The sequence below is a fragment of the Bubalus bubalis genome, chromosome 2 (assembly GCF_019923935.1).
Source record: "Bubalus bubalis isolate 160015118507 breed Murrah chromosome 2, NDDB_SH_1, whole genome shotgun sequence".
Taxonomy (NCBI): domain Eukaryota; kingdom Metazoa; phylum Chordata; class Mammalia; order Artiodactyla; family Bovidae; genus Bubalus; species Bubalus bubalis.
In genome coordinates, this window is record NC_059158.1 from 13,007,843 (window position 1) to 13,022,702 (window position 14,860).

The window sequence follows — 14,860 nt, forward strand, 5'->3', positions numbered from 1 at the left end:
TTCCTTTTGGTGGAATGCAAGATCTGCATCTTGGATTCTATATATACTACTGACAAAAACGGGAGAATCTGAGTTGAGTTTATAGGAAGTGTGTTAGCATTTCAAAATATTGTCTAAGAGGTATTAAGCAGTGAGGTATTTTAATTGGCCATATGTATATTTCAGCAATAGATATTAGGACCAAGGTTTCTTGTTTTTCGCTTGGGAAACTCATATTATGTTACAGGGAAAGTTATTCCTGAAAAAAACTCTATGTATACATATATATTTATATGTATAACTGAATCACTTTGTGGTACACCAGAAGCATTGTAAGTCAACTATATTTCGATTAAAAAAAAAGTTATTTCTAGCCAAAGTCAGGGGAGGACGAGATTTCTTTAGCATTCAGCCTTCCTCTTATAAACGAAAAAAGAAACTAGAAATGGATGGTTCTGGGTTCATCTGAAGTCAGAAAGAAGGTGGACAGTCATGAGTTGTAGCCTTTCTAGTTGGAGGAAATGAGGAGTTTAGGTCCGAGGAAGAAGAATATTCAAGAGACCTCTGTTGTTCTCCCCTTTCTCTGGGGAAACACCCCTCCTGGTTAGGAAATAGATGCCTCTGAGTAACCTCAGAGATGCGTAGCCCGGGGAGCCTCCTGGAGCCCTCTGAAGGAGCGCTCCTAGGGCTCCAGAGGTGAAAGGACAGCTTTTGCACGGAAGAGGATTCCCATTTTCAGCTTCTACAACCAAGGGCAGGGTCACTGTCTGAGGCACAGGGCTATCCACCTGAGAGCAGCTCCCCCGCCTCCAGCATCAGAAATCTGGAGGAGATAAAGTAATCTGGCTGTGGGACCAGTCTGTGCTGGCCAAGCCCATGGGGTCATGCTTTGAATCACATGTGATTTTTTTTTTGTCTGTTTTGCAAATACGTTCACTCGTGTCATAGATTCCACATATAAGTGATATCATATGGTATTTGTCTTTCTCTTTCTGACTTCACTTAGTATGATCATCTCTAGGTCCATCCATGCTGCTGCGAATGGCATTATTTTGTTCTTTTTCTGTGGCTGAATAGTATTCCTGTGTGTGTGTGTGTGTGTGTGTGTGTGTGTGTGTGTATACATATACACACACCGCATCTTCTTTTTCCATTCATCTGTCGATGGCCACTTGGGTTGTTTCCACATCTTGGCTATTGTGAATGGTGCTGCTATGGACATGCTGTGGACATGGGGATGCGTGTATCTTTTTGAATTATAATTTTGTCCAGAGAGACGCCCAGGAATGGAATTGCTGGATCCTTGACACACTGCCCTCTTTTTAAAGTCGTTTTTCTAATAATATGGTAATATATTAACGAGATGCAAAACTCGTCTTATTGTGTCACTTTACCTTTGTACTGCATTTGGGATGACTGTTCCATCTTCTTCAGCTTCTCCGATTGTCTGTCTTTTTAGGTGACTGTCCTGGAGGCCAAAGACAGAATCGGAGGCCGAGTATGGGATGATAAGTCTTTCACAGGCGTCACGGTGGGACGAGGAGCCCAGATTGTCAACGGCTGTGTTAACAACCCAGTAGCACTCATGTGTGAACAAGTGAGTTTCTTTAAGATTTGTACTGTAGATGAACAAAAGATGGTCTCAGTTTGCTTGTGTGCAATATTAATATGCCTCTAGATAACATGTAATAAACACAGAATGATTTGTTGCCCCTCATCCCCTCTGAAAAGTAAATAAGAACAAGTACAGTCTTCCTTTCTCCTAAGGTGGAACTGGAAGACTTAATCTCCCCTCCCCCTCCTCGGTCTGTAATTATATTTGTGTGTTAATTTGCAGGCCACTAAATTAGCTTATTGCTGTAGGGTTGCCAGATTAAGCAAACAAAAATACAGAATGCCAATTTAAATTTGACTTTCAGATAAACACCAATAATTTTTTTGATATAAGTATGTCCCAGTATCACATGGAATGTTTTGCATGCACTATTTGGGACCTATTTATACTTAAAAAAAGTATTCATTGTTTATCTGAGAATTAATTGGGCTTCCTGTCTCTCGTTGAGCAACCCTACCTGATTTCTTTGAAGACCAAGGCTTTTTGTGAACTATCGATTGACGATCAGTTCAGCCTCAACTTCTGTGAGTGTCTGTGCTTTTGTGTGCTCTTTCCCGTGAGATCCCGCAGAGGAGAGAGGGCGTCAGAGCAGGGAGGGCGGTGCGCAGCACTAGCGTCGGAAGCATGGATAAATCTCGGTGGAGGGCATGGCCCGGAAGCAGTTGTTGGCGCCCCCCCATTCTCCGGTGCCATGCTGGTTTTTCACTGCCTTCCTTTGTGGTCATGACCTGATCAGCCTGTATTTTTGAGAGATCCTGACTGACCCTTTGCTCCACGAGAGCTCTGTCTGATTGCAGCTTAGAACCTGTACCTATTTTTTCCAGGGAAAACTTTTCACCTTCTTATTCTTATTATTTTGAAGCTTGGCATCAGCATGCATAAGTTTGGAGAAAGATGTGACTTAATTCAGGAAGGTGGAAGAATAACTGACCCCACTATTGACAAGCGCATGGATTTTCATTTTAATGCTCTCTTGGATGTGGTCTCTGAGTGGAGGAAGGATAAGACTCAGCTCCAAGATGTCCCTTTAGGAGGTATGGGGAGAATGGTGTTCTGATTGTTCCATCTGAGTCTCATTCTAACCTAAGCTTGATCAGCGGTAGCATCATTCATCCACGAGCCTGGGTGGACCCAATGAGAATAGTCCTTCGGAACATCCCTTTTGGACTGGCCATTCCACAAAGGGGAGCTAAACTGCCTCAGGGACCTTTAGATGTGTGTGTGTGCATGCACACACACACACAGCTTACTTCACACAATAGCCAATGTTTTAAAAAAAATCACATAAATGTTTAATTTTCAATTTCCCAGAAGAGCTTGCTTTTAAGAAAGCATGTGATAAGCTCTATGTGAATAACTAGCCACCATATAACGACTTTTCTAGATAAGAGTTTCGATGTGCCAGGATTTCTTTTCCTTTTTCAGACAGAAGATTAAGATTTTTTTTTTTATATATATTTTGTTTAAGAATGCAAGACTCTGTATTATAATTTAAGAATTTTAATCCAAAACTTTCAGGCTTTGGTACCAAATGGACCATATTCACCACGACCCCCTAGAAAACCTAACAGTAACAGCTCATTTCCCTGAGGGTGCCAGCTGAGATCTTACTACATTGCTTCTTAAATTGATATTTATTTAACCTATGATTTCATGACCTGAATGTATTCATTTGTAATTCTCGGGAGCATATTGGAGTCTCTTACATTGTGAGCATTTTAACTCAACTGTCAGGGTGTTAATTGGCTTCAACTTTGTGTTTCTGTGTGAGGGTTCTGGCATACGCTCCATCTCCGTTTGGGGTAAATTTCTCAGCAGGGATTGTCTGTCTCTTCTTTTAATCCTCTCATCCCACCCCACCCCCCATGACCTCAGTTCTTCACCTCTGAGACCGACCCACTTTCTAACCGCCCTTAGTAAAAGTGTTGACAGACAAACCATAACAGAACATTTTTAGAAACGTCCTGGGGTTGACTGGGATCATTTAGCCAAATGTGGTAGTGTCCAGACCAAGTGGCAAGTTGTTGAATTTTCTGGAAGACAGTGACTAGGCAGACTTGCAGGATGTTCTCAGAATTTGGTTAGTGTTTGTGTGATAGTTGTTGGGCGGCGTTCTCTTTACGATTCTTTCAGGGTCATCATCTACAGAAATTAATACTGTTGTTTTGGCTTTACTTAAGTTATTACGGGAGGACCAACAATATTTACTCTATAAGTAGTTGTTTTATCATAGTGATATATTTTTTTGAAAAGCTTTAGTAATAATGCCCCCATCTCGACATGAGGTTACATCAGAGCCTGCCTAGTGGTATCTCAGCTGGCGGAGCTCTCACCTCATTAGATTTAGCTCAGAAGACAAAAGTATAAGTAGTTAGAAGCTAGAGTGAATTTCACAAAGCAAGTGGACTAACGCTTTAAAATGTTCTTTACGTAGAAATCACATTAAGGCTTCTCTCAGCCTGCTTCTACTTTAATTTTATGTACTATTTTAGCAATCTTGGTGCTTCCCACACCTTTACGAAACCTAAAGGAAAACAAAAACTGCATGGCGGGAGACAAGGATGGGATTGGTATGAGAAGGTACTGAAACTGGGAAAAAAACCAGAGGTCTAGGAACAAGAGCATAGCACAAAGATGCTGTGGACATCTTCATACAGCAGTCTAGCGTAAGAATGGAACATATTCTGGAGAAGGGAATGGCAACCCACTCCAGTATTCTTGCTGCCACCCCCCGCCAAAAAAAAAGCGGCTCAAAGAATGGAACATATTAATGAGAACCTTCAGAAAAAAAAGTTAACTGGTACCCAGTTCTGTTTCTAGTCAAGCACGTGCAGAATACCTTATAGAAGCTTTGAGTCTGCTGTGTCTCCGCTGGATGGTTGTCATCACTGGGAACATTATAAAGAAGTCATTTTTGCTGAGATATTTGTCAGGCACAAGCCTTTTCCCCCTCCACCTCCCGCCAAAAGGAATCTAAGACAATCATCGGAATGATAACACAAGGACATGCATATGTAGTTGAAAGTTCTAGTTGAATGGGGTAGATAAGTGCTGGGGGTTGATAACCAAGGGAGCGATTGCTGAGGCTGGTAGTGACCAGGTGATGCTGGTCTATAAAGGATGGATGGGACCGGGGTGCGGGGGGAGGGCATTCCAAGGAGAAGCATGGTAGTAGCAGACGTTGCAGGGTTGGCATTTACCAGGAAAAGATTGAGTGAGTGGGCAGGTGGGGTTTGCTGTCTTTGGAAAGGCTAAAAATGTGCTCACTCTGTCTGGCTGTGGGTTTTGGAATTTATTACATAGGCAATGGAGAACCAGTAATTAAAGGTGTTGAGCTAGAAAGTTGCCTTTGTGAAAGTCCATGGTGGAATATTTGGAATGTTTGCAAGACATGATAGCCAGTCATCAGTCTATGATAGATCTTTTGGTCGAGGTGAGCTGTTATAAGAACTTGACTTTAAGGTGGTGCAGTAGGAGCGGAAAGGGAATGGGAATTCTCTCTCTGTATTTATATATACGGAGGTTACTTTTCCTTTATCTCAAGCAAAAGAAAAAATTGGTTCTCCACTAAGCAGAAGTGAAACAGGGTTGAAGACATAGGGCCCTCATAGCTTCGTGCCCCATTAAGATACGCTTTTCCTTCCTGAGAGAAACCAACCTTGTCAAGACATTTACCCTTTCCCCTGGGACTACCTGGGAAAGATCTTCCAAAGTTTGGGGCCTTGCGGGTTGAAGGAGGTGGAGCGCAAAGGATAAGGAATTGGACCATAATGTCCAAACTGGTTTTGTTTTTTTTTTTTCCTGCTTTGCTCCATTCCCGTTGCAGAAAAGATAGAGGAGATCTACAAAGCTTTTATCAAAGAGTCTGGAATCCAGTTCAGTGAGCTGGAGGAGCAGGTGCTTCAGTTCCATCTCAGCAACCTGGAATATGCCTGTGGCAGCAACCTCCATCAGGTGGGCTTCGAACATGCTTGTTTCTCTGTGTGTTTACATATCAAAACATTGAGCCTGCAATGGTCTGGATAATGGGGGATCAATGGGTCTGCTGCTTAAAAGTCCCAGAACCACAGCTTTAGAGTATACAAATCCCATGGTGGTTTTGAAACAAATTCTTTAAAGCAGGAGAAGCCTTTCTGCAAATAATGATTGTGAAGATGCTCACGCTATAAACCTGAATACAGGAAGGCTATTGTGCTGAGGGGCAGAAGTCACAAGCTTGTGTCTGTCCACTGCCCTCTTCAGGGGGCCCTCAAGGCGTGCCTGTGCAACTGGGAGCTGAAAACACTGTTCTTATTAAGAAGCCAGAATAGAGCATCTTTGCAATTAGGATCTGTTTGTCTTGCTAAAATAAATTTAAAACTGCCTAGGTCAGGAAGATCCCCTAGAGAAGGAAATGGCTACCCACTCCAGTGTTCTTGCCTGGAGAATTACATGGAGCCTGACAGGCGACAGTCCATGGCGTTGCAAAGAGTTGGACATGACTGAACAACTAACTTTCACTTTTCCATTCATGTCACCAACTCTGATCATACGACTTGGATATGCTGCACGTTGAATCACGGTTCTGTGACTGATCCCTGACTTAATTATCCTCTTTGGTAGGGGTGGGCGAGGGACAACAACTGATGTTTGCATTCAGTGATTCTTTGCAATTGGAATAACACTTTTCCAAAATCATGCTGCATTTCAGCTTCTATGGAATTTCCATGTTGAAGACATCTAGGTGGCATATTTCTATATGGAGTTGATCAGATGCGGGTCTCCTCTCATGGAATTCTCCCTTTCTAGTGTTGTTGATGTATAATACATCTTTTTGTCAGGGAGTGGTACCCATGGCCAAATCATATCTACATTTTGTTCTAAAATAAGCTTTCCTGTGCATTACTGAGAAATTTCCTTCCCCTGGCAGCAGTATCCACCTGGCTCCAGCTGCTCGTCCGTCACCCCCGCTCCCTTCCTGTTTCACCCTCTGTCCTCCTGCCTGGGATGGCTTTCCCCACCCTGGGTTCCTCTTCTCGTCCCTTGGGTGCAGGCCGCAGGTTTTCCACCATCTCTTGTTTTCCAACCTCTCCTGGTGTTTCCCAGGTGTCTGCTCGCTCTTGGGACCACAACGAATTCTTTGCCCAGTTTGCCGGTGACCACACCCTCCTCACTCCCGGATACTCCGTCATCTTAGAAAAACTGGCTGAGGGACTGGACATCCGGCTCAGGTCTCCCGTGAGTGTCCACAGCGGTGGGTGGCTCAGGTTTGGTGGCGTTTGGCGCATGTGAAGTTTGGGATTTGTAGATTACATAGCAGACAGGCGCCTGCTTTGATGTCCAGCCAGTGTCTACAGGTACTTTTGATACTATGATTAGTTGTATTATCCTTGTCGATTAGGTCGCTGCTGTTGTTGGAAACAATAGTGACTGAGATGCACTTTTATTAATAATCAAGCGTTCGGGTTGCTCACCACCTCCCTGATCCAGCGCGGTTCTTTTCATGCTTAAATTTTCCCTTCAAATATATATTTCTATGAAGTCATATTGTACATGGTTATAATCATAGAGGCAATTACATATATGTGTCTGTATTTCACCTTACACGAAGTTATAAAGACTTTTCCATATTCTGACATAATGTTTATAAATTTTAATGACTGAGGGAGAGTTCCCTGAAGGAAGTGATAACTGTTTAGTTCTTCGAATGCCAGGAAGTGGTTCCCCATAGCCTTGGAAATGTAAACTCCCATCATCAAAGAATTGGAGAGGACCCCGGATCGTGTGGTTCCATCCCTCATTATGTTTTCCATGATTGCTTTTCTTGAGCAGGTACAGAGTATTGACTATTCTGGAGATGAAGTACAAGTTACCACTACCGATGGAGCGGTGTGTACAGCGCAGAAGGTAAGCGCTGTGCTTGTGCTGCGTGCTGCCAGGGGCCTGGGACTGAGGGAGACCAGGCTTTTCCACCAAGCAGTTTGCCTCTAGCCATCTCCCTGGAACCTTATTTGACCTCTGCAGAATTCTGTATCTCCACTAGTTGTGTGTAGATGTACACATCAGATTTAATTCTTTGACCAGCATATAGATTCATGGCAGATGGAATTCTGGGTAGTCTGCATTAGTTCTGAGAGTTGAACAAGGGAAGAAATTCTTTGGCCAAATAAGTTTGTAAAGTATGATATATGAGTCTATGTTTCGGGTTAAATAAGAGCATTTTAAAGGCTCTGAGAAGTCCTGCATTTTAGCAACCTCTTTTCCTTTGTTTAATTCAGTGGTTTCTAAGTGGGTGGTGTCTTTGTTTTTGTACCAGAGAACCTTTTTTCAGGTCGAGAACACTCTGTGTTTTTATCTTGAAACTGGCAGAAGTACTTTTATGTCATTTGAATTTTTTGTAAACAGCTTTAGTAGGTGGACTGTGAAAGGTGCTGTAATGTAATAAATGAAATCACATTGAGATTTCTGTAGTGTTGGAAAACAAAGTATTGGGGGTGGAGGGGGCTTAATAAACCCCATCGACTTATTTAATTATGTCTGAAGTGTTTACCAAAGAGTGTAACTGATGAACTACCACTAGTTCCTAGATTAGCTGTGTTTTATGCTTTTTCAGGTAACTAAAAATATTTCATAGTCCTTGGTATTCATACAGAAATGACGGTTTACATGTCAAATGGGAAAGACAGGGTAGTGTATAATTCCAGGGGGGATGGATAATTCCTCATATTGTTCCTGCCATTAACTAGCCAGGTAGTGAGTGTTGGTCATATAGACTTTGGACTAGCAGCAGTTCTTAGCCCTGGCTGCGCTTCTGAATCACCTGTGGTGCTGGTTTAGTCACCAAGTCATGTCTGACTCTTTGCGACCCCTTGGACTGTAACCCACAAGGCTCCTCTGTCCATGGGATTTTCCAGGCAAGAATACTGGAATGGGTTGTCATTTCCTTCCCTGGGTAGAATCACCTGGGAGGTGCTTAACAGAAAGGTTACAAAGCCCCACCACACATAGGTTCTTGCTGAACTCATCTGGTCATGTTTTTAAAGCTTCCCAAGTGATTCCAACATGTGACCAGAGTTGAAAACCACTTGTCAGTAGCATCCATATTTGTGATTCCCCAGGTGAGAATCAGGCCAATATCTAATATGCCTCCTAATGGTAAAAAAATTTTTTAAATACTACCTTATAAAATCATAGGCTTCTCTTGTGGCTGAAGCTGAAACTCCAGTACTTTGGCCACCTCATGCGAAGAGCTGACTCATTGGAAAAGACTCTGATGCTGGGAGGGATTGGGGGCAGGAGGAGAAGGGGACGACAGAGGATGAGATGGCTGGATGGCATCACTGACTCGATGGACATGAGTTTGAGTGAACTCTGGGAGTTGGTGATGGACAGGGAGGCCTGGCGTGCTGCGATTCATGGGGTCGCAAAGAGTCAGACATGACTAAGCGACTGCACTGAACTGAACTGAACTTGTGGCTCAGATGGTAGAGAGTCTCTCTGCAATGCAGGAGACCTGGGTTTAATCCCTGGGTCAGGAAGATCCCCTGGAGAAGGGCATGACAACCCGCCGAAGTGTTCTTGCCTGGAGACTCCCATGGACAGAGAAGCCTGGTGGGCTACAGTTCATGGGGTCGCATAGACTCAGACTTGACTGAGTGACTGACACTCACAGGCCTTATGAAACCGCAAGTCAGCGCGTGGCTCAGGACAACACGCTAGGTGTATTAACCCTGCTGTGTCCCCCTCTGCCTGACCCTGACCTGGCCCATTGACTCTTTCTTTGTATTCTGGCTTTTAGAGAAATTAGAGTAGAGTTTCAGGCTGTGATTCAAAAAGCCTGCTCTGAAATGACGAAAGCAGGTATTTTTAGTAGTCAGCACGCATCACACAGTTTCAATTAGAAGTTACCCCAGCTTATAAGTGAAAGATTTCCAGCCCAACAGGGTACATTGATAAACACTTGACAGACTGTAAACGGTTCATTCTTTCCCACAGGTGTTAGTCACTGTGCCGCTGGCTTTACTGCAGAAAGGTGCCATTCAGTTTAATCCACCGTTGTCAGACAAGAAGATGAAGGCCATCAACAGCTTAGGAGCAGGCATCATTGAAAAGGTGACTGAATTACTTAAGCCTGGAAACTAGAGAGATGAGGATCAGATGACAGGGATCCCCAAACTTCTGGTATTGGGAAATAGGTGATTTTTGAATCCATATCACATTTGAAGACTTCCTTTTCCTTTGAGTAATTGTTCCTGAAGAATACAGAAGGATATCATCAAAACAAAAAGAGCAGAGCGGACTGAGCTCTGCAAGTTTTGATTCAGGAGAAAGACTTTTCATTATTCAGGGTTTGAACTGGGTATATAAATAAGCAATTCTTTTCCCCCCTGCTTTTCATATCTACTGTTCACTAGTGGTAGCAGTAATAGTTTAGTCGCTAAGTCATGTCTGACTCTTGCCACCCCCATGGACTATAGCCTACCAGACTCCTCTGTCCACGGGATTCTCCAGGCAAGAATACTGGAGTGGGTTGCCATTGCCTTCTCCAGGGGTTCTTCCTGACCCAGGGATGAAATCTGGGTCTCTTGCACTGCAGGCAGATTCTTTACCAACTGAGCTACCAGGGAACCCCTCGTACCCTTCACTAATTAGCCCCAATGAGGAGTGTTTCACTTCCTGTGCCTTGAAAAACTGCATTAGCAGAATCTGCCAGTGCTGCGGTAGGTACCAGCAGAATTATGAGTAGTAAGACTTTTATCTCCTGAACATAAGCTTCAAGACTAAGTCTCAGCAGTGCTCTGCATCTTCAGATTAGCCTAGAGGTTGTCAGTGGGTCCCACCATTATCCGTGGGAGGACAGGACTGAATGGCATTAAAAAACATGTTCACAGAGAGAACAAAGGATAGAAGAATGGAAAGGGAGTATGTTTTGAGTTTTTTGGAACATCTCTTTTTTTTTTTTTAACATAAGTAGTTAAGAGCTATGGGTGGCTTCTTAGAGATTGCCACACTTTTGATTTCAGTGAACTCTTAATAACCACCTTTCTCTTGCTTGCTTTCCAGATTGCCTTGCAATTTCCTTATAGGTTTTGGGACAGTAAAGTTCAAGGGGCTGACTTTTTTGGTCACGTTCCTCCTAGTGCCAGCAAGCGAGGGCTTTTTGCCGTGTTCTATGACATGGATCCCCAGGTAAAGTCATGGGTGTTAGAACGTGGCTTGAATTCCCTTGTTAAGAGTTTAGAATTTGGTTTGGTAATTACCCCCATGTCAAGCCCAGGAGCTAATGGACATTATGGACACTCTGGATGTCTGTATGCTGGGGGGACACTTGCAGGGCACGTTTTCCTGTAGGAAAGGAGCCCCTGTATCTCTCATATTTTCTTAAAGGACTAATGTTGGTCCTTGGGAAATGAATTCGTTGCCATGGAAGTGGAAGAATTCTTCCGAATTCCTCTTAGGGAGAGTTGGTGATAGCACAGTAATGAATGGTACTTGAAATATACTCCCCAAGGGTCCTCCGGTGGGGAGAGGGGCAGGTATGATTGGCCCACACGAGGGCGGGTCTGGGATTCACTGGACGTGATTGGTTGGGGGAGGAGGACCCAGGACCACCTGGGCTTGAACGTGATGGTTGTGCTTATGTCCTGCCAAAACTTCACAGTTGTTTTTCCTCGGGCCCATTTGTCCCAAGACACTTTATCTTCAAAAGTTCCACATGGGAGCCAAGAGCAGAATGTCCTTACTGTTTAAGAAGGGGGTTTTCTCCCCCCATTATTTTATATGCAGAGTTCCCTTCTCAGTCTCATTGCATTTCTTCTAAAACAAGTTCTTAGAAGGGAAAAGCCAAGAGAATCCGGGGGTTTGATATGTAAGTGACTTCTGGAGTTTTTCCAGCAGGGAACAATAAAATGCGTAAATGAAGGTGGGTGGCCCGGGCCACAAGACAGTAGGAAACGACGATCTGTGACCTGTGAGGATGAGGGCCAAAAGGTCATTCGGGTTTTTGCACAAGATCGGATGGAAACACCCGAATGAACTTTTTGGCCAACCCAGTGCTTAGACTCGAGCATCTGGAGACTTGGGTCCTCAAAGGCCGGCCTGTAATGTGCTTTCCCCGTCATGTGCCCAGAAGCAGCACAGCGTGCTGATGTCGGTGATCGCGGGGGAGGCGGTGGCGGCCGTCCGGAGCCTGGAGGACAAGCAGGTGCTGCAGCAGTGCATGACCACCCTGCGCGAGCTCTTCAAGGAGCAGGTCAGACACGCCCTCTGAAGAGAGAAAAACAACGCTTGCCGCTGACTTCCCGTGCTCTTCAGAGTGGCACGGGCCCAAAGCAAATCCGTTCGTACCGAGCATGAAGGGGCTCAGGGCCATGGGCCACAGTCTTCCTCTCTCTTTTAATATCCAAGTGTTAATTGCTTGGCTGTGTCCAACCCTTTGCGACCCCATGGACTGTAGCCCGCTAGGCTCCTCTGTCCATGGAATTCTCTAGGCAAGAATACTGGAATGGGTTGCGGTGCCCTCCTCCAGGGGATCTTCCTGACCCAGGGATTGAACCTGGGTCTCCCACATTGCAGGCAGGTTCTTGACCATCTATCTGAGTCACCAGGGAAGCCCCAAAGTCCCTCTTAAGCATTAGTTTACTCGGGCCACCATGACAGACTGCCCCAGACTGGGTAGTCCAAGCAGCAAAAATTCATTGTCTCACAATTAAGGAGGCTAGACACCAGATTGAGGGGTTGGGGAGCGGGGGTTGGTTTCTCCTGAGGCCTCCCTCCTTGGCTCACAGAAGGCTGCTTCCCCTGTGTCCTTGTGTGGTCTCGCCTCTGTCTATGTTGTCTGTGTTCAAATCCTCTCTTCTTAGAAGGGCACTTGGCATCCTGGATTAAGGCCCACCTGAATGACCTCATCAAAGTCCTATCTCCAATAGAGTTGCTTTCTGAGGTCCTGCGGGTTAGGGTTTCGTCCTCTGAATTTGAGTAGGGGGACACAGTGAAGCTCACAATAGTACCCCATTCCTCCTTTTACACTCTCTTCCTTTTTTTCCTCATATCATGCACACCCCCTTTCTCTCCTCAAGAGGGAAAAGACTCAGCATTTTCCACAGATCCTATATTTGGGTATCCTGTTCCCAAACCCTCACAAGCTTTGACAGCAGTTTTCCATTCAAAGGGACCTTGGCCAGAATTTTCTTGCACCCCCCACTGCTAGTCTCTTTCCCTTTTCTCCAAGAAGCTCAAGGTACTTTCTATTCGCCAGTTTACTAAATCTCACCGTCTCTGGAGATTTATAAATGGCACGATGTATCTCTTTTCCCGATAAAGGAGCAGAAGTAGAAAGAAGAGAAATGACACAGAACATAACGTACATTAGAAAGAGGGGGGCCCTCGGGGTATTGCTTATTTTACATGGTGCAATTCTTTCTCACCATAGTCCCTTGCCTGGGACTTTTGTCTCAAAATTTGTTTTCAAATCAGTTATTTGGAACTTAGCACACAGTTTGCACAGAAATCTGTTTCATGGTGGCGCTTGGCAGTGGTCAACCTACAGAATTATCTGAAACTTAAAGAGTGAAACATGACCGGTGTAGCTGTTCTGTGGAGAAGCCTGTTTAGAATTCCAGTCAGAGGTCCTCAGACCCTGCCCGTCCCTCTCCTCCTCTGGTCCAGCGTGTTCCAGGTGACGAGAAGGGGAATGTGTGTGTTAGTCGCTCAGTCATGTCCGACTCTTAGCAACCCCATGGACTGTAGCCCGCCAGGCTCCTCTGTCCATGGATTTCTCCAGGCAAGAATACTGGAGTGGGCTGCCATGCCCTCCTTCAGGGGATCTTCCCAACCCAGGGACCGAACCTGGGTCTCCTGCATTCGCAGGCAGATTCTTTACTGTCTGAGCCGCCAGGGAAGCCCCAGGGAAGAGGAATGCCCGGACTCTTAGCCTTTGGTGATGACCCCTGGTAGGTGGGGAAATTGTCTCTGGCAGAAGGACAAGGTGTTGAAGTAAGGAGACATGTGGGTGTTGGGCAAAGTCAGATGGGGCAGCGACAAAGGAAGAGACACAGATACGGAGGCTTGGGCAGAGCAACAGGCAGGCAGGAGGGTCATATGGGAACTGCTGTCCCAGAATGCCACAGGGATTAACTCACTTTCCTGATGGAGGGAGGGCTGTAATTTTAGAACGGTTGGGTTGCAACCAGTCCAAGTCCCTTCCGATCCCTTCTGCTTGACACAGGAGGTCCCAGATCCCACCAAGTACTTTGTCACCCGCTGGAGCACGGACCCCTGGATCCAGATGGCCTACAGCTTCGTGAAGACGGGGGGCAGCGGGGAGGCCTACGACATCCTTGCTGAGGAAATACAAGGAACCGTCTTTTTTGCTGGCGAGGTGGGTTTCGTCACTCCGACCCCGATTGCTTTCATTTGGATCACTTGCTTTTAGCTGAACTGGTCTGCGTTCAGAGTTTAAAAGCAACGTCAAATACCGTCAAAAGTCTTGTGGCAGCGAACGGCAGGTACCCTGACAATATCCTCCTCAAATTCCCTGAGCAGCCGTTTTTAACTCTTTTTGCTGTTTTCTTCTGGAGTTTACTTCATGTCTTAAGATTTTTACATTGTTGTCTTTGGATTTAAGAAGTTAAGACATTACCTCCAGACTTCCTGTCAGGTTAAAGACTTAGCCTGTTTCATCTCTTCCTTCTCTGTTTACTTCACAATTTAATTTTAAATTAGTGTCAGTGCTTATATGATGTGGTTGCTTACTGCTGAGCCAGGAAGGCGACCACTGATTCTTTTCTTACACAGCTGTTTCCTCTTCAGTCATAGTAGCCTCTTCTTCCGTTAGCTTAACTCTTTTTATGCTGCTGCTGCTGCTGCTAAGTCGCTTCAGTCGTGTCTGACTCTCTGCAACCCCATAGACAGCCGCCCACCAGGCTCCCCTGTCCCTGGGATTCTCCAGGCAAGAACACTGGAGTGGGTTGCCATTTCCTTCTCCAATGCATGCATGCATGTTAAGTTGCTTCAGTCATGTCTGACTCTGTGCGACCTCATGGACAGCAGCCCATCAGGCTCCTCTTGTCTATGGAATTCTCCAGGCAAGAATACCGGAGTGGGTTGCCATTTCCTTCTTCATAACTCTTTTTATACCGCTTCTTAAGCCTCCCCACTTTTTTCTGTTGTTGTTGAGCCATGCCTGGGAATCTTAATTCCCCAACTAGGGAGCCAACTCATGCCCCCTGCAATGGAAACACAGAGTTGCAGAATCCTAATCACTGGACCACCAGGGAAGTCGAAAGC

At 45.1% G+C, this 14,860-nt stretch overlaps 2 protein-coding genes across 4 annotated transcripts in view; one reads left to right on the top strand and one right to left on the bottom strand.

The window, feature by feature from the left end:
* KDM1B (lysine demethylase 1B) overlaps positions 1-14,860 on the top strand; it is a 43,085-nt gene that overhangs the window by 24,261 nt on the left and 3,964 nt on the right. For all 3 annotated transcript variants that reach the window (XM_006072518.4, XM_044927569.2, XM_006072517.4), the window contains 9 exons: positions 1,439-1,576; positions 2,457-2,628; positions 5,421-5,548; positions 6,680-6,811; positions 7,406-7,480; positions 9,569-9,685; positions 10,637-10,762; positions 11,703-11,825; positions 13,800-13,952. In XM_006072518.4, the coding sequence (XP_006072580.2) occupies positions 1,439-1,576; positions 2,457-2,628; positions 5,421-5,548; positions 6,680-6,811; positions 7,406-7,480; positions 9,569-9,685; positions 10,637-10,762; positions 11,703-11,825; positions 13,800-13,952 (1,164 nt within the window). The remainder of the gene's footprint in view (positions 1-1,438; positions 1,577-2,456; positions 2,629-5,420; positions 5,549-6,679; positions 6,812-7,405; positions 7,481-9,568; positions 9,686-10,636; positions 10,763-11,702; positions 11,826-13,799; positions 13,953-14,860) is intronic.
* Positions 9,396-14,860, bottom strand: part of DEK (DEK proto-oncogene) — a 41,814-nt gene continuing 36,349 nt past the window's right edge. Inside the window, exon 12 of the transcript XR_003103855.3 lies at positions 9,396-9,825. The gene's annotated coding sequence lies outside the window, so the exon portion shown is untranslated. The remainder of the gene's footprint in view (positions 9,826-14,860) is intronic.